Source organism: Besnoitia besnoiti, chromosome IX (assembly GCF_002563875.1).
Source record: "Besnoitia besnoiti strain Bb-Ger1 chromosome IX, whole genome shotgun sequence".
In the NCBI taxonomy this organism is placed as follows: domain Eukaryota; phylum Apicomplexa; class Conoidasida; order Eucoccidiorida; family Sarcocystidae; genus Besnoitia; species Besnoitia besnoiti.
The window spans coordinates 2,536,587-2,558,437 of record NC_042364.1 but is presented as its reverse complement, the minus strand read 5'-3'; the positions used below and the strand labels follow the sequence as shown (position 1 = coordinate 2,558,437).

The window sequence follows — 21,851 nt, the reverse complement described above, 5'->3', positions numbered from 1 at the left end:
TCTGAGTTTCATGCATGCGGTCACGACTACGAGGGGTTCGACGTGTGTCGCATGTATGGCGCGCCCGCACGGTTTGTGAAGTCTGTTTTTCTCGCGTGTCTTCAAAAACCACTTGCGGTTCGCACACACACGTACGCAGACATTCGAGCTCCGTTAGCCCACGTATCGTTCGTCTGTCGAACCGCCCGCTCGGCACTAGAGTTCTCTCTTGAGTCTGTTTAGCACTTCACTATTCGGCTGAATCCCTTCGCGCGAGGCCTCGAGCGCCGCCGTTTTACTCCAACCGCAGAGCTTCGCCGCGCCGCGACTCCTTCCGACTCGAGTACTTGGAAGTGTGCACCGGCGAGGAGACGCCGCTGTCCTCTGGGGTCTGTCTCCGCGATCTCGCCGAAGCGCCAGCGACGCCTCGGGGGGTGGTCCAGCAAGGCAGCGGGCTCGCTGCCGCAGGCTTTGTCGGGGAGACTGACGCAGAAGAGGACGAAGAACTCAAGTCTTGCACGTCGCGGAAAAACTCCGAGGAATTCCGCGCAGAGCGCGACACCAGCCGCACCTGCACGCACAGCATGCAGAGACCGTTTTTTAAATAGGCGGATTATAGATGAGCTAGAAATATCTTCAAATTGACCGGGGCCTTGACACCGAAAAACAAACGTTCCTCCGGCCCCTACCGGCCGCCCACGCTGCAGCGCCGATCCGAAGAGCGGAAGCTCGCGGGCCGCGAGAAAGTCAAAGCTCAGGCTGCCCTCAGTCGCTCCGCGACTTTGAAATTTCCAAGGAAAGCGCCCACGAAGCGTGTCGCCACAGCGCCACGGAGCTTGTCCGTCTCGGCGACAACTCAGTCGCTTCGGGACCGATTTTCACGCAGACATTCTGAGCTCTCTTATGCTCTCGCAACCCCTACTTCCGTCGCTCACCATCGTCGTGCACTCGTCTGTGGGCAGCATGAACACCGAAGACTGCGCCCCGGCCGCCCCTGCGCCGTTCGGCAAGACGCCACAGCCCGCGCGGACTTCACCGCTGCTTCGGCTCGTCCGCAGCCTCTGCCCCCCGTCTCCTCTGCCCTCCCGGTCGCCCTGTCTACGCCAGCTTCCTGCAGCTCTGCAGACCGTCGCGCCCTCCTCGCTGCGGCCGCCCGCCAGCAAGGCTAACATGGCGCCGGTGCTGAACGCGCAGCGCGGCAGCGCAGACGCTGGGCGACTAGCAGCGCCCGCGCCGCCTCGCTCGCCCCGTCGTGCTGGGTTCACCGCGGCCGCCGCCGAGGCAAAGCGAGGACGCGCAGCCGGGGAGAACGACGCGCAAGCGGAGTTCGAAAACAGACGGGGGTCGCGCGGCGGCTTCGCCTTGACACCCGGTCGCCGCTCGCGCGCCCCCCCTTCCGCGCCCTGCGGCGAGCCCAGACGACAGAAGAACGAGCCGCCAGCGACCCCCGCGGCGGGCGAGGGCGGCGCGGACCGGCACGCGGCTTCCAGGGGACAGCCGCGGGGACGCGCTAAGCTGGTGCCGGTGGTGCGCAGCGCGTTCGCCAGCGCAGCGGCGGCGCCCGCGTCGTGTGGCACGCTGCGGCGCGGGTGCCTCGCCTTGGGCTCGCCCAGGCCCTCAGACGGGGAAGCTGGCACAGAGGCGGACAGCGAGCGATGCCACCGCTGCAGCCCGCTCCACGCGTCGGGCTCGCTGTCGCCGGAAGGGCCGCTGGCGAAGTCGGGAAGGCGATCGCGCCCCACGGGCCTGGGCGACGGGGCGCTGCCGAGTGGAGCGGCCGAGCCCGCTAGCCGCCCCGGGTTCAAACCCCGCCACGCGAAACGCGGCGACAGGGCTTCTGCCTCTGTAGAATCTCCCGTCGGGGGGCGGCGCCGGCACCGGAGCCGGTCGCCACACGCTGGCGCTTCCTTCCCGTCGCCCCTGGGCTCTGGAGCGCCTGCGTCGGCCGCCGCGACCCCGTCTGGCGCAGGGCGCTCTCGCGTCGTTGCGCCAGAGGGAGGCGAGGTGGAGACAGACCGCAACGCGGCGCAGCTGACGCTGCACAGAGCGGAGACCGATCCCGTAGGTGCAGGCGACGACGAGGAGGCGGCGATACGTCGCTGACGCCGTGGAGAGGGCGACCGCGAGGCGCCGAGGAGACAGGGAGACTCTTGGGCGCTCCCGCCAAGCGTCTCGGCCGCCAGACTGGGCGCGGCGCCGGACTCCTTCACGCTCGCGTCGCCATCCTCGCGAGAGGGAAGCCCTACGGAGCGGAAGCAACACCCCGACACCGCGCAGGGGTCAGCCGCTCGCCGCGAGATCACGGCGCCGACTTTTCGGTGCGCTAAAGGCGACGACACAGAAATCAACGAACACGGGGAGACCGAGCAGGTCGGCGAGCACGTCGCCGGAGAGAGGACTAACGGCGGGACTCCTTCCTGCGCAGATGGGTCGCTCACTCGCCTCCGACAACCTGCACAAACGCCTGTGGACGCGCGACCGCCAGGCTCCCGCGCCTCGTCGTTTTCTCCTCGCGAAACAGTGAACCCGTCGTCCTGAGCCTCAGCTGCATCCTGCTGCGTGTCCGCTTTCTCCAACACACTGCCATCTCCTCCGGGCGGCGCGGCTGCCGTCGCGCCCTCTTTATTTGCATCGGCCGCGTGCCTCTGAGGCGCAGGCTCGCACTCTTCGCTGCCGTCTTCTCGGCGGTCCATGGGCCCTCTTGACGCCCCCAGAGCACCTGCTTGATTCATCGACTCGCCGAGATTTCTACTCGAGCTCGCGACTCCTTCGCTATCGCTGCGGCTCTCGCTCGCCCTCTCCGAGTCATCCAGCGTCGCCAAAGCGTCGCCCACTTGCGGGCTTCCTGCATCTGCAATAGTCTTCTCACCGTCTGCGACGGCAGCGTCACGTGAGCAGGCCGGCACGGGTTGAGAGGAGGACTGCGTGGGACGGAGAGCGCAAGCCGCCCGTGAGGCTTCCTCCTGGCCTTCCTCGACGAACGCAGCTGCTCCCGACTCGAGCCCACGCGCGCGAGAAACAGGCGCCTCAGCCTCCCGCGATGGGAGGGCCTCGTCGCCTTCGTGGCTTTTTGCCTCTTCATGGCGCCGCGTCCGCGCCTGATGCCTGTCGCACTCCCGCGGTTGAGAGTCGCTGCATCCACCGTTCGCCTCCCTCGACAGAGACGCCTTCTCGGCGAACTCGCGATCCGTGAGCCTGTTTGCGTCATCCGCACGACAGGCGTCCGCCCGGGCCTGGTGCGCACTGTGGGGTCGCCGTTCTGTCTCTGTGTCGCCCGATGTTTCGTGCCCCTCTCTCCGTGCCTTCGGGCTCGTCTTCGTTCTTACGGGACCGTCGTCCGCCTCGGATCCCGCTCGCGCTGTCTCTTCCGTGGCCCGCTGGGCTCCAAAGTCTCCCCCAGGCCTCAGGGGCTCTCTGACCGGACGCCTGCGGGACTTCGCCTCTGGCTGCCGCGGGGCGTTCGGCTCTTCTTCGCTTCCGTCTTCCGCCTCGTGGGCGCCATCGCGCGCCGCCTCGGCGTTCGCGTCGTCCTCCGCGTAGGAAATCACGCGGTGAATGCGGCGGTGATCAACTTGGTGGCGACTCCACTCGGACAGGGGCAGGCCGACGCCACGCTGGCAGGCGCGCGAGCAGCCGGGGCACACTATCACAGTCTGCTCCGCTGCGCCGCGCGGATCGTCTGAGAAGCGCGACGCCGCCGCACGGTCTTCGAAGCTTCTCCCGTCGCTCTCTGCACTCTCCGCGCCGGCGTCGCGCCGCGACCTGCGGCCTTCCCGGCTCCCTTCTCCGCGCGCGTCTTCCTCCGCGCCGCGTCGCCGCCTGGCAGGCCCCCCGCGCTCGCGAGCCGCCGAGGGGAACGAGGCAGCCGCGGAGAGGCCGAGAGCGCCTTCGGGGCTGCACGAGGAGCAGGACTGAAGCGAGGCCACGCGCAGAACCGGTCCGCGAAGCACCTCCGGCGAGAGCTGCTTCGACCGACTCGGCGGGGGAGGCGGCGGCTGCAACGAATGGGACGGAGCGGGCGTGGGCACGCCGGAGAGGGGGAGCGCCTCATTCAGCGGCTTGAGTGCGTCGCCAAGGTGCCGCACCACGCAGGCAGAGAGGCTGTGCGCGGCCGAAGCCGCGGCGAAGTGAGACGGATGCGCAGACTCGCCCGATGACGACGCCGAAGACAGCGGAGAGCAAGACGAGGGTGCGGAAGCGGAGGGCGTGGACGAGGAAGGACACGGAAAAGAATATAGAGAAGACGCACGCGCCGCTCTGGCGCGTCGCGGGTCCAGCCGAGGCTCCGGTGCCGAGGCAGACGACGAGAGGTGGAGCGAAAAAGGCGACGAGGGCGAACACGACGCGGCGCTGGGGTCAGACAGCGGAGAAGAAGGCGACCGCGCGTGCGCACGACGACGAGCTGTTGACGCGTCATCTTGGTGGGCGCCCTGGAACGTAGACACCGCATCTGTCGAGACGCGCGGATCTCGCCTCTCCGCCGGGGCATTTCTGCCTTCCCCATCCACGCCACTGGCCTCTAAATCGGTGCGTCGCGGGGCTTTCAGAACTGCAAGCGGGGAGTCAGGCGGCGGAGACGCGATGGAGCGCGAGAAAAGATTCTCCCGCCGCGAAGAGGAGGCCGACGCCCTGCGCCGTGGGTCGCGCGTCCCCCCGGTCTCCGGGGCTCGGGGACTCGGCGACGGCGACCGCGCAGCCTGCAACTCGTTTTCCCGCGTGCGCCGAGCACCTGGGGCAGCAGCGCCTCGACTCTCTCGCGAGGAGGCCGACGACGACGAAGGCCGCCGCCGCTGCGGCTCGGCGAAGGACGGCGCGAACGCATTTCGCGCGCTCACATTCGCACGCGAGGACGCAGGCGACCACCTGCGCCCGTCTCTGTCGCGGGTCTCCTCGTCTGTCTCGCTCTCGAGTTGTCGCTTCTTCGCGTCTGCACGTCCGCGCCTCGCGTTGTCTCTGCGCGCCTCGTCCCAGGTCCGCCGCTGCGGCGTCTCGCAGCGCCCGGCGGCTCGCCAGTCGTCGCCGCCGAGCGCGCCCTGCCGGATGCGGAGATTCCAGTTGAGACCCTTCTTGAGCGACTCCAACCAAATGTCTTGGCACGACGCGCCGCGGCGCACAACCACTGCAGCGAGGGGACAGGAGACAACACACTCACAGCCGGAAACCTGCACAGGAGAGAAACGCCGTGGCCGCAGGCAGAAGGCGCAGCTGCCGCGACCCCACACAGCTCACTCAACACGCATCCGGCTCGCCTCCTCGCCCTCCTCCGCTCCGCAGGCCGACCCCCCCCCCTGCCCCCCCTCGCCGCATCTGCGGCGTGTCTATGCTCTCGGTTGCCTGCAGCGTAGAGACGGGCACGGAGTCCTAAAGCGTAGGCGGCGACTCCTTCCTGACTCTCTTGGGAGCGGCAAACTCACTCGGAAAAGGGTAGGCTGAGAGCGAGACGAGAACCGACATCCCGCGCTTGACCTGCGTGCGCGAGCGGCCGTCGACAGCGATCCAAATGGAGCCGCGGGCGTCGTCCGGCGCGACGATGCGAAGCACAACCGAGTCAGGGAGAATCAGCGGGCGGAACGACAACGAGTGCGGGCAGATCGGAGTGAAGAGCAAGCAGGGGACCTGCGTCAATCAAAACAAACCGGAGAAGGAGCCACACATGCACGCACAACGGCCACTCAATCATGCATGCGGAGAAGCCGCAAGCAGCGAACAAGCAGTAGGCGGGCTGACAGAGTTGAGGCGACGCAGGGGACAGAGCGGAGACGTCGGGACCGCGACACTAAAAAGACAGCCGGATGCGTTTAAAGGAACTGAACGAACAGAAATTAATTTCCCATACAAAGATGACATCACCTGTTGCACCCATATATATATCCATATACATCTATATACATCTGTATATGTCCTATATATATTTATATATATATATATATATATAGTTGTAGATGTATACGTTCTGCCTGTTCCACCCTCTTTTCTCTCTTTCTCTTTTTCTCAGCTTTCGCTCTCTTTCTCGTTTCGCGACTCGCCCCCCTCGGCGCGTCTGCCTTGACAGGTCAGCGTGCTTTTTTCAGAGCTGGAGAGCGGCTACATCCGGGGCTTGCGGAGGATCAGAGGTCGGCACGCGGCGTGTACCTTGGGATGCACCATGGAGCCGCCTGCAGACATGGAGTAGGCCGTCGAGCCCGTGGGCGTGGCGAGGATCAGACCGTCGGCGGCAACCGTCGTGAAGAAGCAGTTGTTGCAGTAGACGTCCAGGCTGCAGAGGTTGGACGAGTGCCCCCGGTCAATCACGCACTCGTTGAACGCCACAAACGTCTCTAGCACGTCGTCGTCGCTCGACACCAAACACACTTCTGCGGCACACACCGACCCACACAGACAGACGTAACCTGCGCGTGAGAGAGACAGGCGATGCAAGCCGAGGAAATGCCCTCCGGGGGGCACTCCCGACTGGCACACGCCCGGAAGGGGGGCGAGAGGCCTGGGGCTGGGGCGGGGGGGGGGGCGGGGGGGGGGGGGGGGGGAGGGAGAGATCAAGCACCTAAGAATAGAGCTGCCGCGCGGCGTCCCGCCTTTAGGGTTTAGAGTTTTCCACCCGTGATGAAGAAGAGTTTCTTGCAGCCGAGCAGGGTCGGGCGCTTACTCAGCCGGCAGCGGAGGTTGACGGAGAATTTCTTTCTCGCGGCCATCTCAGCGAGTTGGTCGCGAGCCTCGTCGAGCGAGAAACGGGTTAAGTACCCCAGGCTGCCCATGGAGACGCCGAGCACCGGGGGCACGCTCTCCTCAAACAGGCGTGACACCCACAGCATCGTTCCGTCGCCCCCCAGCGCGACGACGAGGTCGACGCCGTCGCACAGGCGGAAGGGCGGCCGCGGCGACGATGCCACGGAGGAGCGAGACGACGCCGCGGACGCGTAGCGCCCCCCGACCGCAGCAGAACACGCCGACGGGCATGGCGACGGCGACGACGGAGTCCGCTGACAGGGCTTCGAGGAGGGAGGAGGCGACCCGGAGAGAACCGCGCCCGAGGAGGCAACGCCTGCCGCAGGCGAAGACTCCCTCCGCCGCCCCTGTCGGCCTTTGAAGCCGGAGGACGGTGCCGCTGCGGAGACCGGCGATGCCGACAAGGGAAGCGACGGAGGCGACACACACGCGGATCGGAAGGACGTGAGCGAACACGAAGAGGTCTGCGAGCGCCGAGACGCTGGCGAGCGCCCGCACGCGCCACGAGGGTCATTGGTGATCCACGTTTTCAGTGGCAGCGCGTTGCTGGTCTGGCCGAGAGCGACACAGAAAAACAAAGAGCCTCTGAACCTAGAGGGCACGCCCCCCGACCGGACGCAAGCGACGAGAGGAGACAAAAGACACGCGAAGCGGAAAGAGAGAAAGACTGAAAGACGACTCCACGAGGGCCGACGCGCACTCCACGAAGAGGACAGAAAACAAAGAAACAGAGGCAGGCTAGGAAACAGACACAGAGGGGGGAGGGGGGGGCGGGAGGAAAGGGCGAGAGGAGGGCGCGAGACCATGAAGGCACCGGCCGCCGCGGATCGAAGGCCAGTGAAAAGGGAGAGAAGACGACATTCTGCAGAGACCGGAAGGAAGCCGAACCCTCGTGGCGAAGAGAAAACCACACGAAAAGAAAAGGCCTGCCTGTGCTGCGCAAGGGAATAGACGAATCGAAAGGCACATATCCCACGTTCATATACACAGATATTGAGCAGCCACACTCTTGTGCACACACGTCGACTATACAGGGAAACGCATACCACAACATGTGCCTTCATATATATGAATATGCAAGACACTCTTTTCACTCACCGCAGCTGCCATTTCCTCTGCGGCGGAGGGCTCAACGATGACCGTCAGACCCAAGACGCGGTGCATGTAGCTACAAAAAACAGGTGGCGCATGTGCAGAGAGGAGAAGACAGTGAACGCTGGAAAGCACCACGCAGAACGACGCCAGCTTGAGGCTCCTCCTGAAGCCCTTACTCCTGTGGACCCCGTCTGCCTTCTCTCGATGCGGCGCCCAATACTTTTCGCCCCCGCCCACATCCACCAACTTCCTGACACACCATATATGTATATATACACTTATACGTGTATATACATATATACAAACATCTACAAGAAAACGCTCAGATAGTCTCACATATATATATATATATATATATATATATATATATATATATATATATATATATATATATATATGTCTGCAAGCAGTTGTGGTCGACCGTCTCAAAGTATCACATATCTGGATCGGGGAAGACTCCTTCAAGTTAACTCCACCCTCGTTGGATTGCGTGAGACTCACAAAGCGAGCGAGGCCGCCTCCCGCGTGACGGCGGGCGAGCTGATGCGTTTGATGAGAAGCACGAACTTGGGTCGGTTAGTGAAGTAGCAAACCAAGTCCGTCGACCAGAATCGCGGAATGTAGTCCACTCTGAGGGCCATGAAACGCGCACAGAAAGGAGCCGTTGGGAGACGGAGCCAACACAAGAAAAAGCAGACGCAGCTGCAGCAGAGAGAAAAACCTGACTCGACCGACGCATGCAGAAAACACCACCGAAGAGGCGCGACACAAGCGGAATGAAACGACGCCGAGACAGAGGCGCGACTAGAAAAGCAGCCAATTTCGCAGCAGCGGAAAGCCTAGCAAGCTCTGAGTGCGAAGTAGCATCGAGGGGCACTGCGCCTCTCCAGATTTCGGACAAAGAAGGTGAAAGGGGACTGCGCGAAGAAAGCTCCTCGAATCGAAAAAGAGCAAAGAGCCAGGCCGAGGAGGAGGACACAGACTACGCGCAGACAAATGGATACATACGGAGAGAGGCAAGGCGAGACAGCCTAGGACTGGAGCCGCGATGGAGAACAACTCGGTGGCAGAAGTGACACGGACGCAAGCACTTAGATGCAAAGAAGAGGAAAAACGTGCTTTGTTACAGGCCGACGAATACCGGAGGAGAGAGAAACCAGAAAACAGTAACAAGAGATATTCAGTCAGGTTGTAGAAAAACGAACGGGAAACTGCCAGCTTTCAAAGCTGTAGTCCGCCGGCACGCTCGTCTATCGAACCGCGCAGAGACGCTCAAACAGCGGAGAGACGGTTTGGGAAGGACGCACGTTCAGACGTTAGGCTGAGGTCTGGCGAGCAGGCAAGACACTGGGTGAGAAAGAGCTACATACTCTGTAACGCAGTAACATTCTTCTTTTTTCCGCTGCACGATCTGCACTGTGGAGCGCGACTTGGGTGTCTCCTCGTCGTCGTCCGCATCAGGCTCTTGTGCGCCACCTTCCTCTCCAGCGTGTTCTTCATCGTCCTCAATATCGTACAGGTGAACTTGCTCCTGTCGAGGCCTCCAGTCGCGCACTTCGATAAACCGCGTCTCTCCCACTGCTGGCCGCGAATCCTCTCCGCTTCCCTCACCGTCCTGGAAGCGCACACGCCCCTCTTGCTGCGCTTGTGCTTGGTCATCCCCAAGCTCCCTCGAGCACAACGCGCTCTCTCGCCCGTCTCTGCCTGCTGCAGCCCGTCCTCGGACCGGCTTCTTCCTCGCCCTGAGAGTGTGCGACTGCGCCTCGCTTCCCCCCTCGCCGTCCAGCCCCGACTCGGCTTCTGACTGGCTTTCTCCGTTCGCTGTCCCCGGAGACAAGGCGCGATCCCAGTCCTCGGGCGCTGCGGAGGCGCAACAGGGACAGACCGACGGCTCGTCCGAAGCGGAGGGAGGCGAAAAAGGTATGGCGGCCGGCCGGGCCTCCTCTAGGTGGACTCCTTGACCTTCTCTCGATTTGCGCGAGGCTGCTGTCTCCGTAGACACAAATGGATATCCTTGAGATCCGTCTCCGCCGCGGGTCCGCGGCGGCACTTGGACTCGCTCCATGGCTCCCACACGCCGGCTCCGGCGGTCTCCTTCCCTTCAAGAAAGACAAAGAACATGCATGCTGATGCTGACGTTGCTCAAGCTCAGCTCACCAGGCGCCTCCTCGTCGACGTCTTCTGAGGTCGCTCGCGCCACGGCAGCAACGCCGAGGGAGCTTCCCGCCCTGGACTTGCTCGCAGGAGGTCACAAGAAGAGTTGCTGGAAGCCGCCTCCAAGCGACCTCCGCATGCAGCTAATCGCACGCTGGCTTCGCCCCGCGCGGCAAAGGCTCGAAGAGCGAAAGGAAAACAGAGACCCTCCGACACACACGCTGTGAAGTTTCGAAGGCCTCGTACGTACTCGTCCGCGCCGGAATATGTTCATAATCAGCAAAAGCGCGCTAAGGTACACCGATACCCACGTGCGGTATAGCACATATACAGAAGGCAGGAATCGACGGCGCGTCACTGCAGCATCTACGCTCGTGTGGCTGAAAGAAACAGTAACTTTAGAATGTAAGCTCCCCCGTCACCTGCCAGCCGGGATGAAGTCCGGAGAGAGACGCGGAGCAGTCGAAAAAAACACTCGGAAGTACTTGAGCGGAAAGCCAGACGGCTGAAGGCAACCATGCCCAACCACTCCATCCGGTCACACAGCGGCAACGGCTGTAACGGGCTATGAATGGGCTCTTGCGGGAGTATTAGGTACTTCTGGACACCTCGAAAGAGCTGCGTGCTGCGGAGGCAAATTCCTGCTGTGCGCCGCTGAGGAATACGAGACGGAAATCACCACCCGAGAAGCATAGTGTGTGGCGCGTGGCGCCTGAGAGTGCAGAGAGGCGCGGAAGACAGATACAGGCACGAACAGGGCTCGGCAGCAAAGCATGGAAGAAGAGGATGCGGAGCTGGCCCGGTAGGTAAGTGCTTGGATGTTTGATACAGGCAGTCGGAGACAGTGTGGAAAAACGAGGGAACGACGACGCAGACGACAAACAACGGAAAAGGCAAGGCAGGAGTCGTCTCACGACAGACTGGGAAGGAAATTGAGGGAAGAGAATTGAGGCCAAAGGAATGAAACGTGGTTAAACTATGGTAATCGAAAAAGAACGTGAGCAGCTCGATTGGGTGTCGCGGGGTAACAGTAGCAGAGATGCTGGGAAACTAACGTCCTTCTCAGACAAAGTGAGACGTGAAGCACTTGCCGGACCTGTGACTCGACGAATCGAGAAGAATAACAGCACGCCGCTTCATGCGGGTAGCCAAAAATGGCAAGAACCAGAGAGACACGCGTTGCCAACCCTCGCCACCGCACCCGCAGCGACAGAAGCGAGACGTCCACGCCTCGAAAGCCGCAGAAAAAGGGAGATAGCGGCGCATGCCGCACCCCTTCAAGCGAATGGATGGAAAACGGGCGCTTGAACCAAGAAAGTCAGCTGAAGCGCGCTGTTGATGGCTAAGAACCTTATATTCACCGAGCACAGAGTCATGCGCTTTCCTCGTGCAACGCGTAGACCAGTGAACCGGAGACCGGAGCTCACGGAAAAGGTCTTTTCGAGTGTACATACACTGCGGAACGGCTTCGACTTCTACCGTCATTTCTTTTCCTCTGCGTTTCCTCCGCAGCGCGTTGCTTTGCCCAAAGAAAATCCGCTCTTCTGGCTCGAGTTCCAAGTCGATGGGGTCCTCTGTGTGCTGTGCGACTCGAATACTCTCCCGGGCTGACCTCTCGGCGACACTGGCTGGCGACCCCAACTTGGCAGAATCGAACTACGAGGAAGTCACCCCACGAGTTCACCAAGCGACGGGGTTTGCTCTGAAGTCAGGGGGAACGAGGGAAGGGGGGCGACGCGCACTTCAGGCCTACGGACTGCAGAGGTTGTCGCTTGCGTTGTGAGCAGCTATAGCGGACGAGCGAGCTGGCGAATACGGCGACATGCGAATACAAATAGCTAAATAGACACACCTATGAAGTCGGTGTCACCGCTGTCGCATGATTCGCGATGGAAATCCTGAGACATTAAGTAGATGCCCGCAAGTTAGGTGCTGCTGCTAGCGACGACAACCCGCCATAGCCCCATAGCGAATCTATGAGTGTGCGGCGTCTAACGCAAGAGGCGCCACGTGCACGCTTAGTTGCCATAGCTGCTGACCGACTCAGAAAGCGCCGCCCTCGCTGTCAGCGATCCTCAATGAAAGTTTGACTCGCAAAAAAGCTCCTCTCAAGTCAGTGAGCGGAAGGGAAGTTTCGCGAGGTAACAACGAGACTGCCTGGTGTTTGTAACTATTGCTGAGAGTCTCCACAGACAGTGTAGACAATGAGGGGGGAGCGAGGCTTCCGCTCTCCTTCAACGGCTGCCCTTAAGTGAGCATTCAGCGTTTGCTGTGCATGGCTGCAATGTGTTCGCACGCTGCAACCGGACATATTGGGATCCATAATTACCGGAGTCACGCGCACAAGACCTACAGCTACTAGAGTCTCCCGTAGATTTTGAGTAGCGCAGAGGTTGGAGGAAATCCCCAGACACGCGTAGCATTATCAGAGAACCCAGCTACCGGCGTTTCGCATTGCGGCGGCTGGAGCGTGCACAACAATGCCGCGCTGTTGAGTTGTCTTCCCCCCCTGGTCTTTCCTCGAGGGACTTCACTGTCTTTCGTCCTCTCAGTGGAGCCTGTTAGTCTCTGCGGAACATTTCAACGCACAGAGCGCTGTTACAGTTGAAGCACGTTTCTGTCGTATCGGCTTGTGTCGTCTCGTGTTGACCTGCTTGCTTCGCTGTGGCCGCACACCGCGAGTCAGCTGCAGAGAAGCCTGCGGGCGGGCCCCAGACAGAGGGGATCTCTAACCACTCGCGATGAACAGGGCAATCTTGCGCCGAGCAGAGGCAGACCTGATTTAGGTGCGCGAGGACAGCCTCTTCTTCAGCCAGAGAAATCTTGGAGTGTGGCCGTGAGGCATTCCTTGAGCAAGCCGGCGTTCCTCTCTCGCCGGCGTCTGCCCCCGTGCGGGGTTCAGCGCGTGTTTCGCGCTCCTTGTCGAGTCGGCGTGCCCGAACGGCGGCCCGCAGAAGCAGAGAGGCGTTCAGAATCTCCAGCACGCGAGCCGCTGGCCTGTTGTTACACAGCATCAGAGACCATCGCCCGAAAGTGCAGGTTTGGTCCTCCCTTCCCGGCGCATTGTTCGCTGGCGGCACGAAGACGCATATGCACCCCTCCCGCCGCGGAGTTTCGTGACTGCGGGCGACCAGCTCTCCCCCATTTGCGTCCTGGCGCTTCGCTTCTGCCTCGACGACGTGCCCGCGCGGCTCAACGTCGAAAAACGACCGACTCATGTGAATGTGGAGCTTCGCCTCCACGCAGACGCGTCGGCAGACGCCGTTGTCCTCCAGAAGCCGGCCAAAGGGCGTCGCTGCGCGAAGCACCTCGGCGCGGACTTTCTCAGGCAGCGCCTCGAGCTGCACCAGCAGAAGTCCGTACGAGAACACGGGCCCCAACGCGGGAACGCCAGGCGCCTTCTGGATGGCCTCCACGCTGAGCGAGGTCTCCTTTTCCGATGCCTCTCTTTGCGCGCCCTCGCGCGGCGCTGCGGAGGGCGCCTCCTCTCTCTCCCCGGAAGTGAACGCGCCCGGTGAAGCGAGAGGCGACGAGGCCGGGATATTCAAGGTAATGTGGCGTAGGTACAGTGAACTGCCATATTCACTCGGAGAAGCAAGCGCCGGCACACTGCTACGCGCAAATCCTTCCGTGGGGCCTTCCTCTCCTTTCGCTGACTTGCCGGTGCTCTGCTCTGCGACGAGGAGCTGCTGCCAGCGAGCCAAATCCCGCCCGCCTTCGTCCGGTCGCGGCTTCTGTCTTCCCCCTGTCAGGTTGCCTTCTTCGGGCGCTTGCTGCGCGTCGGCATTTCGTTTCTGCTCGCTGGCTGGCGCGTGCACGACTGCCAGAGGCCGGAGGAGCAGGTCCGACGCGCACAGGCGCTTGCCGACGAGAGTCAAGTTGCAGCTGTGCTTCAGAAGGAGGCGAAACAGCGGAGGGAGAACGTCTTCCCCGCCACTGTCCCGCCCGCCGACGTCACCGTCTGACCCCTGCACGGTCTCTGCGACACCACTTTCTGATTCTCCTCGGTCGGCACCCGCTGGTTTGGAGGCCCCTGTGTGGTGGCGGCCGCCACGCGTTTCCTCTGCGTTCGCGTCGCCGCTTTGCTCGGGAGACGACCGGGATGTGCACGCCGGGAACAGAGACGAACTGGAGCACGCGGAGGACCGACTGGCCGCAGGACCGCAGCTGTCGACTACCCAAAAGGAAGCAGAATCAAAGTCCCGGCGCAGGCGCGCGAGGCGCCGCCGGCGTTCAATTTCTGTTGGCGCACTGCAGTCCGCTGAGCCGGCAGAGTGCTTCCCTGCCTCGTCGTCGTCCTTCCGTTCTGTCAAGGCCTGTGAATCGCCTTCGCGAGGACAGTCCGCCGATGTGGGGGCCGGATCCCACCAGCTCGAGTACGCCTGCAAGACAAACGGCGCGGCTTGGGAGCGCGCAAAGAGAGAAGACGAAGGGACAGAAGCCGTCGAAGACGAAAGAGACACGCGAGAGAGGTCGGAGGTCGCCATCCTGTTGAGGAAATACTTTGGCCGTTAGGCTGAAAGGCTAGCACAAACACGGACTGGGAGAGAGGATCGTACCGCTTTCATCCGTTGTTGGTCCAGTTGCACTTGTCTCGGTGTTGAAGGAGGGAGCTGTGGAGAGTTCGAGGCGCGGCGGTGCTAAACAGACGCAGGCAGCACAGACGGTGTCAGGGCGGCAGCGGTAAAACACAAAGTGCGTTTTCCGCGGCCGGCCCTTCGTGAGCACTATCCTCCCGAGGGCGGTACGGAGAAAAGAGACGAGTCGCCCTCCTTGACTTTCAAGAAGGTTAACGGTGACAAACACGCAGAGTTGGCGCGTGGCAGCAACACCGAATGGAAGGTCCGCGACACCTTGTTTTCGGGTGTATGCACACCACAGAAATCAACATGAATGTCACACAGTCCACAGGGTGCGCATCTTGCGGGCGGTTTTCAGTCTTGCATTTTGCCACAACAGACTTCAAGTGATGCTTAGAGAAAACGAGGAGACACGAGATGCCAAAGACGTCCAACGAAACAAGATTTGAGGAGTACAAATAGAACATCGAATGGATGTTTTATGGCCTCTGCTAGGACTGGCTTTTCCCCGCGAGACAAGGAGACAACACAGTGAACGCCTCTCAAAAGGCTCTTCAGCTCTTCATCTTGCGCGCCAATTTTCGGGAGGGCTCATCGTTTCCCACGAACGGGGAACGAAGAAACACAAGGCAAATGTCTGCATATTTTGCAAAGCTGTGGAGGCAAGGGGCCTCGGCGTGTGTCTTGGCGGAGAAGACAAGAGGGCCGGTTTGAGTCTGTCTGTCCCACAGTGGCGGTCCGCGCGGGAACAACGACAACTGAAGGAGTTTAAAAATGTCAAAGAGCGAGTTCAATCTCGAAACTACCGTGAAACGGAATGAAGAAAGGATCTGCATCGGTCACAATGGCGTGGTGTGATGGCCTTCGTACGCCCCGCCGTGGTCTGGCAAGGGGCCCGCACCGCTGCGGAGCCTCGAGTACATCTTGCAAGCTCCGTGTTTCTTAGCTGTGCCGCAGCGAATTCTCCCTTTACAGCGTTTGCCTCTCAACTCTCCATTAGCAAAGTCTTACGTGTGTCCCTTCCTTTCTTGACTTCCCCGTTCTGCATGTCACTGCGCTCTGTGCCGCTGCGCCGCCCCTTCGTGGTTCCAGCCCCAGACTCGACGGTGGCTGGAGCCCTCCCATCTTCCTCGTCATTTCGTTCTCAGCCGTCTACTGGTCTCCACCTGTCTTCTCTCTGAATGCGTTGCCTTGTTCTGCTTCTTCAATAGATTCTCGGCAGCTTTTTCTGCGGCCTTTTCGCCGCTCGTCTGCCTCCCCCGCGTACGCCCCCCTCTTCCGTCTCTCATTCTCCATGCGTGCCTCCCCTGGTTCTTCTCCGGCCTCAGCCTCGGCGTCGAGTCTCGCGAACAGCGTCGCGGAGACGCTCTTTCGGCTCTACGTGCGTGACATCCCTCGGCGTGGGAAGCCCGACGAGGCGACCGGCGAGTGGACGGTCCTTGCGGGTTTCGTGCTCGAGGTGAGGCGAGAGGGGGGGGTCAGCGAGAAGGCGAAAGGAGAGCGTGACGAGTGTGCTGCCGCGACAGAGGAAGGTGAGGAGACGAATGGGGTCGGTGCGGAGGGGAAAGAAGAGAAAACACCCGCCTCGCTAAGACGCCCTTGCCAGCAGAGACACGCGGAGAAGAGCGGCCTCTCCTCGGAGCCGCGGCGCGAGGAGCGGAGGACACTCGAGGGGGCGGAGCTGTCGCGCCACCATGAGTCGCATGATCACACAGAGTGTCCTCGCGTGTGGACTGAGCCCTTGAAACCGAATCTGACGTCTCCCGCGCCGCCTCTGTCTCCGCTCGCAGTGTCCGCGAACTGCGACGGCCTTCGAAGCAGCCGCCGGCCGCTCTCAGGTTCGTCTCCGTCCTCGCCCCGAGCGGCTCCGTTTCTCGTTTCCTCCGCGCCCGCCGTTGGTGCTCCTGACTGCACATCTTCTTTCTTCCATTCGCTTGTGCTGGCAACCGGGTCGCGATGCATTGGCGCCTCTCGGCTATTCCCCGCTGTCGCCACTCCACAGGCAAGCGGAAAGGCACGTCCTCCTGAAACGAAGCGCGACGTGCGAGCGCCTCAGGCTCCGCCGCAGACTCATAGCAACCCGCCGCCGAACAGGGCCTCTCCTTCTCCGTCGCCTGTGAGCACGGCGTCGGCTCTGCCGTCTGTTCACTTCTCGCAGACGAACTCCGTTGAACCGCCCAGTACGCCCGCGGCTTCTACTGAGTGGTCTCTTTCTCCTCTGTCGCTTTCTCTCTCTGCTCAGTCTCTCCACACAGAGCCCGACGCCCCGGGGCGGTCTCTCAGCCTTTGCGCGCCGGGCGTAGAGTCCCTCGAACAAGAGCGGCGCGGCCACGATAGGGGGACGGGGCGGCGACGAAGGTCGTCTTGCCCCTATTGGGGCGTGGTTCCTCGTGGTATTTCCTCGATCTCGGTCGACGCTAACTGGCGCGCATGTCGTTTTGGTCGCGGGGTAGCTGGTCTGGCAGTGGAAGAGTCTGCGACCTCGGCGCAAGGAGAGACGGCGACAGCCCTTGACGGCGTACGGGATGGAGCCACGCCCTCTGAAACCGAGGCGGCATCATGCCCCGCCCCTGCTTCTCAACCCTGTCTGGCTTCCTTGCCTTGCTCTTCCACGCCCCCGTCGCCTTCCGCCTCGCGGTGTCCTGCATCTTCGCCGTCTTCCCGCTCCTTGTCTGCTTCGCGTTGCTCCCTCTCTCACGGTCGCTCGCCTGACTCACCGCGTCGCCCGCGGTCCGGCGGAGCCTGGGCTGATTCCCCTCGCTCGTCTCTGGCGCGATCCAACAAGCGAAGGCACTCGTCTCCAAGCGCATTAAGTTTGCCTTCCATGCGCACCCTTGGGAAGAAGAGCCGCCACGCGGGTGGCCGCAAGCCTCCACCGGTCGCCCCCGAAGCGTACAGACGCTGGACGCAGGGGAACTGCGTCTGTGTTCACGATTCGCACGCGGAAGTTCTCGCGAGACGCCTGCTCAAGCGCTACCTCGCTCTTGGCGCGCTTGCACAGCTCCATGCCTTCCTCGCCGAGACACGCCAGCGCGTGGAGAGACTCGAAGCCGCGCTGTCGCATCTAGGCGCTTTGACAGGGAGTGGCAACAACCGAGGGGACCGCGGCGACGCGATTGCCACGACGATCTCAGCCGCGAAAGAGCGAGGTGAGACCGGTGGAGTCTGCGAAGGCGTGATACCGAGAGGCCTACGGAATGGCGGAGGCGACGCTGGCGCGGGAGGCGCCCAGCGCCTGCCCTCACGTGCGGAGCGAGGCCGCGACGAACGAAACGAGCAAGGGGGGCAGCACGCGGAAAGCCAAGAGGCGACTTTGCTCGAGGTGCGCGATGGAGGCCACGGACTCCTCGAGAGCCCCTGTCGCGATGCTCACACTCTCGCCTCGGCAGTAACATCCCTCGCGGTGCTCCTCCTTCGCCCTTTTCCGACTTCGCTCTGCCGACCCTCAGCTCCTTCCTGCACCCCGGGCGAGCCCCGGCCGCGAGGCGGCGGCGGGTCAGGGGTCGCTGCCTCGCTCGGCCCAGCGCCACGATCAGTAGGGCTCTCGGAGCCTCACCGAGGTGAGCAGCTAAATGATGCACGGATTCTCGAGTTTCTTCCTCTGGCTAGGGCTTTTCGGCAGCGTGCAGGCACGCGTTTGCACTTCTATGCATCCATGGCCCCCTGCGGAGACGCAGCACTCACGCCTCGCGTCAGCGCAGCCGCGGAAGCGCCACGAAGGACGCGGCAAGGCGACAGCCGCAACAGCAAGGCCGGCGCTCCTCGCAGTCAGGCGCCAGAGCGCGGAGGCGAGGTGAGCCCCGGCGGCGGAGACAGCCAGGGCACGGTGGGAAGGCGCGCAGACAGCGAGGACGCTCGCGAACCCGGCGACGGTAGGGAGACGAAGGCCGGACGCCGCGAGCAGGCAACCGAGGGGTGGAGAGAAAAGGGTGACGCGGAGCCTGGAGGAAGCGAAGTGTTGTCGGTTTTGTTGGCGAGTGAAGGCGAGGAGGGCAATCGCCGCAGGAGAAAAAGAGTCAAAGATCGCGACCGGGGCAGACTGGCGCCCATTCCTTCTTTCCGCTTTCGCCCCACCGGCGCGAAGCCCGTTTCAGTCACAGATCGATGCGATGAAAGGGGCACGTTGCTGACGTCCGACCAAGATCTCCTCGCGGTACAGAAACGGGGAATTCTCCGATTCAAACCCGGTAGGACTCCGCTGAAAACTGCGGATCCGCGAGGGCAAACCTCGACCTGGTGCGCGTCTGAGTCGCTGTCGCCCGAATCGCTGCTCGGCTCATCGAGGGTCTGCCCATGCAGTCGACTGGGTTCGGTATCTCTGCTGTTCATTGCGTCTTCTCTCCAGAATCCCGTCCTCTCCGTGATTGTCTGCAGTCGCCTGTGAGTCCTCGCTCTCCTGTGGTGCCTCTCCTGATACACTCTTTTCTACTTGAGTGTCTTTCCTGGGCAGGATGGGGTGAGGTCAGCTGTACACTCTGTGTGTCTGCTGCGTGGCACGTTCAATGCATGGAGACAGGGAGCGAGGCCTGCAGCGTCATTTGAAGAGTTCAACGCGCGAACACGATTGCAAATGTGTATGGCTGCGTTTGGCTTGCCCGTCTGTCCTCCGTGTGTGTCAGGCCGGAGCGACCTTCCGAGTCACATGCGTTCGTGTTCGCTCAGCTGCAGCGACAAAATATGGCGCTGGAATTGTCTCGGATGGGAGGGAGCGGTTCTTTCGCGGATTCTCGCTGCGCCGCTCCTGCCCTTCTCCATTTCCGTAGGAGAGTCCTCCGTCTCGCTTTCCGCTTTGCAAGTCTCTCTTCTAAATAGAGGCGGCAGCGACGCGGAGGAAGGGAGTGAAAACGAGGTGCTCGACACCTCGAAGCTGCTGCCGTTCATATCCCTGCGCAGCCATGCCAGGCCACAAGCACCTGATCTTCCGATTCTGCTCAAAACGACGAGCGACACGATCTTCCCGGCTTCGCGCGAAGCCGCAGAAAGACGACGCGCGGAGGACCTGAGTGCGCGGAGCGGCGCAAAGGACGAGGTAAGGCACACAGCGGAGGACGTGTGCAAAGGAAAATCTGAGAGGAAGCGGATAAAGGAGTTAGGCGCAGAGGAAAAGGGAGGGCTCAGATTTTGCGTCGAAAAAGGCGGCAGCGACGAGACCGAAGAGGTCACGAGTGATGCAAGGCCAGAAAAGATGGAGACTGACGAATCCGCTCGGTGCTCCAGTCGTGGGACGCGTGCTTCGGATAGGCCGTATCATGGTTGTCAAGGCAACTTCGGTGTGGGGACGGATGAACACGCCAGGGCGGAAGGGGCATGTGCGCAGTCTACAAACCCACAGGGTCGCCTTTCTGCACAGGCTCCTCCCGATAAGAACGAGGTGGACCCAGCTGGCGCGCGGAGAAAGAAAACGAAAGAATGGGAAGGCGTACGGGCGCTCCCCCCCATTCGCTCGTCAGGGCTCTCGATTGCGTGGCATAGGTCTCCCGAGGTCGAGTTCTCTGCCTCTCCGGTTGAGGCGGGAAATCCCAGTGCGACTCGCCTAAAGGCCCGAGATAGCGGAGAGGCGTGTGGTGCGTCGAAGTGTCTGTGTCTAGTTGGCTCTTCGAAGGCGTTTCACGAAGTCACAGTCGGCTGCAGCGGCCTCCTGCATCGCACAATGGTAAAAAAGGCGCAGGACTGCCGCTACTTGCACTCCGAACTCTGCAAGGCGAATCTGTCGCGCGTGCTCCTCCACCTCACAGTTTTGAAGGAACACGGTTTGTTGAAGGCGCTGCGCGAGGCAATTGCGGGCTTGGAGACTGCGCAAGAAGCGCTGAGTCGCACCAAGTCCCCGTCTGTCGCATCGGAGAAAGCTCTGGTCGCGGTGAGGCGGGTCCTTGACGAAGCGAAAAAACGCGGGCTGATGGACGGCCAGGAATGTGAGCACACCGAGGGATTCTGGCGAGACCGTCAAGAGGCGGAAGAGAATGCAATGTCTACAGACGGGCGTGGGCATACGGGTCTGCGCAGTGGGCTGTCGATCTCATACGACAGTTTGAAGGCACGCGCAGTTGATTATCAGGCACGGAAGGTGCAATGGCGAAAGCGTTACGGCGGCTGGGAAGGAAGCGCGCAGCGGCTGCGCAGTTTCGAACTCGGCGCCGAGGCGGACTTTGCACTGTTTGATTTCGTCGTCGAGCGTGTGACGCAGAGCGAATCAACGCCGCATTTCTGCGGCGCGTCGGCTGCTTCACGGAGGACAGAAGAAAAAAGAGACAACTCATATCGTGACGCATAGCCTAACGCTCGATTCTGCGCGTAAAGGTGCGAGGGTCTCGGCGTCTGTCTGGTATAATTTGAAGCCATGAGGGACACGCTAGGCAGAGGGATGCCTCTGAGCCGGCTCCACGGGAGGAGATAGCGAGACGGTAGGAAAATGCAATCTCCTTGTGTGTTTTTTTTTAAGGAACCGTTAGTCACTGCCCATACGTCGAGTACTTCGCCGGGGTCGGATGACATGAAGTGGTGTGTTGGTGTTGTTTTCTTGTTTGGCTTTTCCACTGCTTGTAAAACTGAGACAGTACCGGATGCTAGAGCGTGCGCTAGTCAACCGGTATATTTCACACTGGACAGCGTGGAAATCGACATGGCATCCACGGGCTCTAGCATGGTTTCGAGAACACACCAAATTTGCGAGAGTCTATTCCGGGCACACCTCGTCTTTTATTGGTGTGCTCTAAATCTAAATTCATCTTATAACTTTGGTTTCTTAGTTGAAATTACCTTTCAGCTGTGGGAGCCAGTCACGGTTACACGCGCACAGATACTGTACTCGGCATGTGGTTGGATGGAGCACCTCAGCACCGGCAGAAAGACTCGCCGGATGCCAGACCGGATGTGCCTGTCAGTCCATGTCTCTATCACTTCTAAGGTTAAAGTCTAGTTGCTCGCTGGTGTAAGGAGCGAATATAGGAAAGCAGCTCACATTATGCAGCTGGAGGGCAGCAGCGGGGTGCCGGTTGCTGCCGTTAGCCCAATGCTCAATGTTGCAAAGTCAAGTATGGTGTCAGTCGTCCACTGCGTACACAACAACCTCCCTGACTGTCGAGACATGGCATGCAGTGAGCCTGTCATGCTGAGACAAATCTCGGTGGAAGGCCCCACATTTGAACACCAAAGCGGCAGCCTCTGCGGTGACTCACCCACCGCGGGGTTTAGGCTGCAGTGACTTCCCGAAACATTCAGACGCGAAGTCGACAGAACGCTGCACAATCTTCCGCTTTCGACCCTATAGCGAGCCACACCACAGCGGCAGTAGGTCGCCTTGTTTCCGTTCTTGGCGGTTGT

At 61.4% G+C, this 21,851-nt stretch overlaps 3 protein-coding genes across 3 annotated transcripts; 1 reads left to right on the top strand and 2 right to left on the bottom strand.

Annotated features, from left to right (window-relative positions):
* Positions 1-274: 274 nt before the first annotated feature.
* Positions 275-9,862, bottom strand: BESB_015310 (NAD(+)/NADH kinase domain-containing protein; the record flags this gene model as incomplete). Its single annotated transcript, XM_029360260.1, has 8 exons — positions 275-550; positions 915-5,098; positions 5,394-5,595; positions 6,112-6,332; positions 6,623-7,253; positions 7,801-7,870; positions 8,299-8,427; positions 9,168-9,862. 8 exons carry the CDS (start codon positions 9,860-9,862, stop codon positions 275-277), a joined length of 6,408 nt encoding a protein of 2,135 aa, XP_029216927.1.
* A 2,650-nt stretch (positions 9,863-12,512) lies between these two features.
* BESB_015300 (uncharacterized protein) lies at positions 12,513-14,438 on the bottom strand (the record flags this gene model as incomplete). The annotated part of the gene is made up of 1 exon (XM_029360259.1): positions 12,513-14,438. The coding sequence occupies one exon, from the start codon at positions 14,436-14,438 to the stop codon at positions 12,513-12,515; it is 1,926 nt and encodes a 641-aa protein (XP_029216926.1).
* Positions 14,439-15,825: 1,387 nt separating this feature from the next.
* BESB_015290 (uncharacterized protein) lies at positions 15,826-20,802 on the top strand (the record flags this gene model as incomplete). The annotated part of the gene is made up of 2 exons (XM_029360258.1): positions 15,826-18,718; positions 19,151-20,802. 2 exons carry the CDS (start codon positions 15,826-15,828, stop codon positions 20,800-20,802), a joined length of 4,545 nt encoding a protein of 1,514 aa, XP_029216925.1.
* Positions 20,803-21,851: the final 1,049 nt, after the last annotated feature.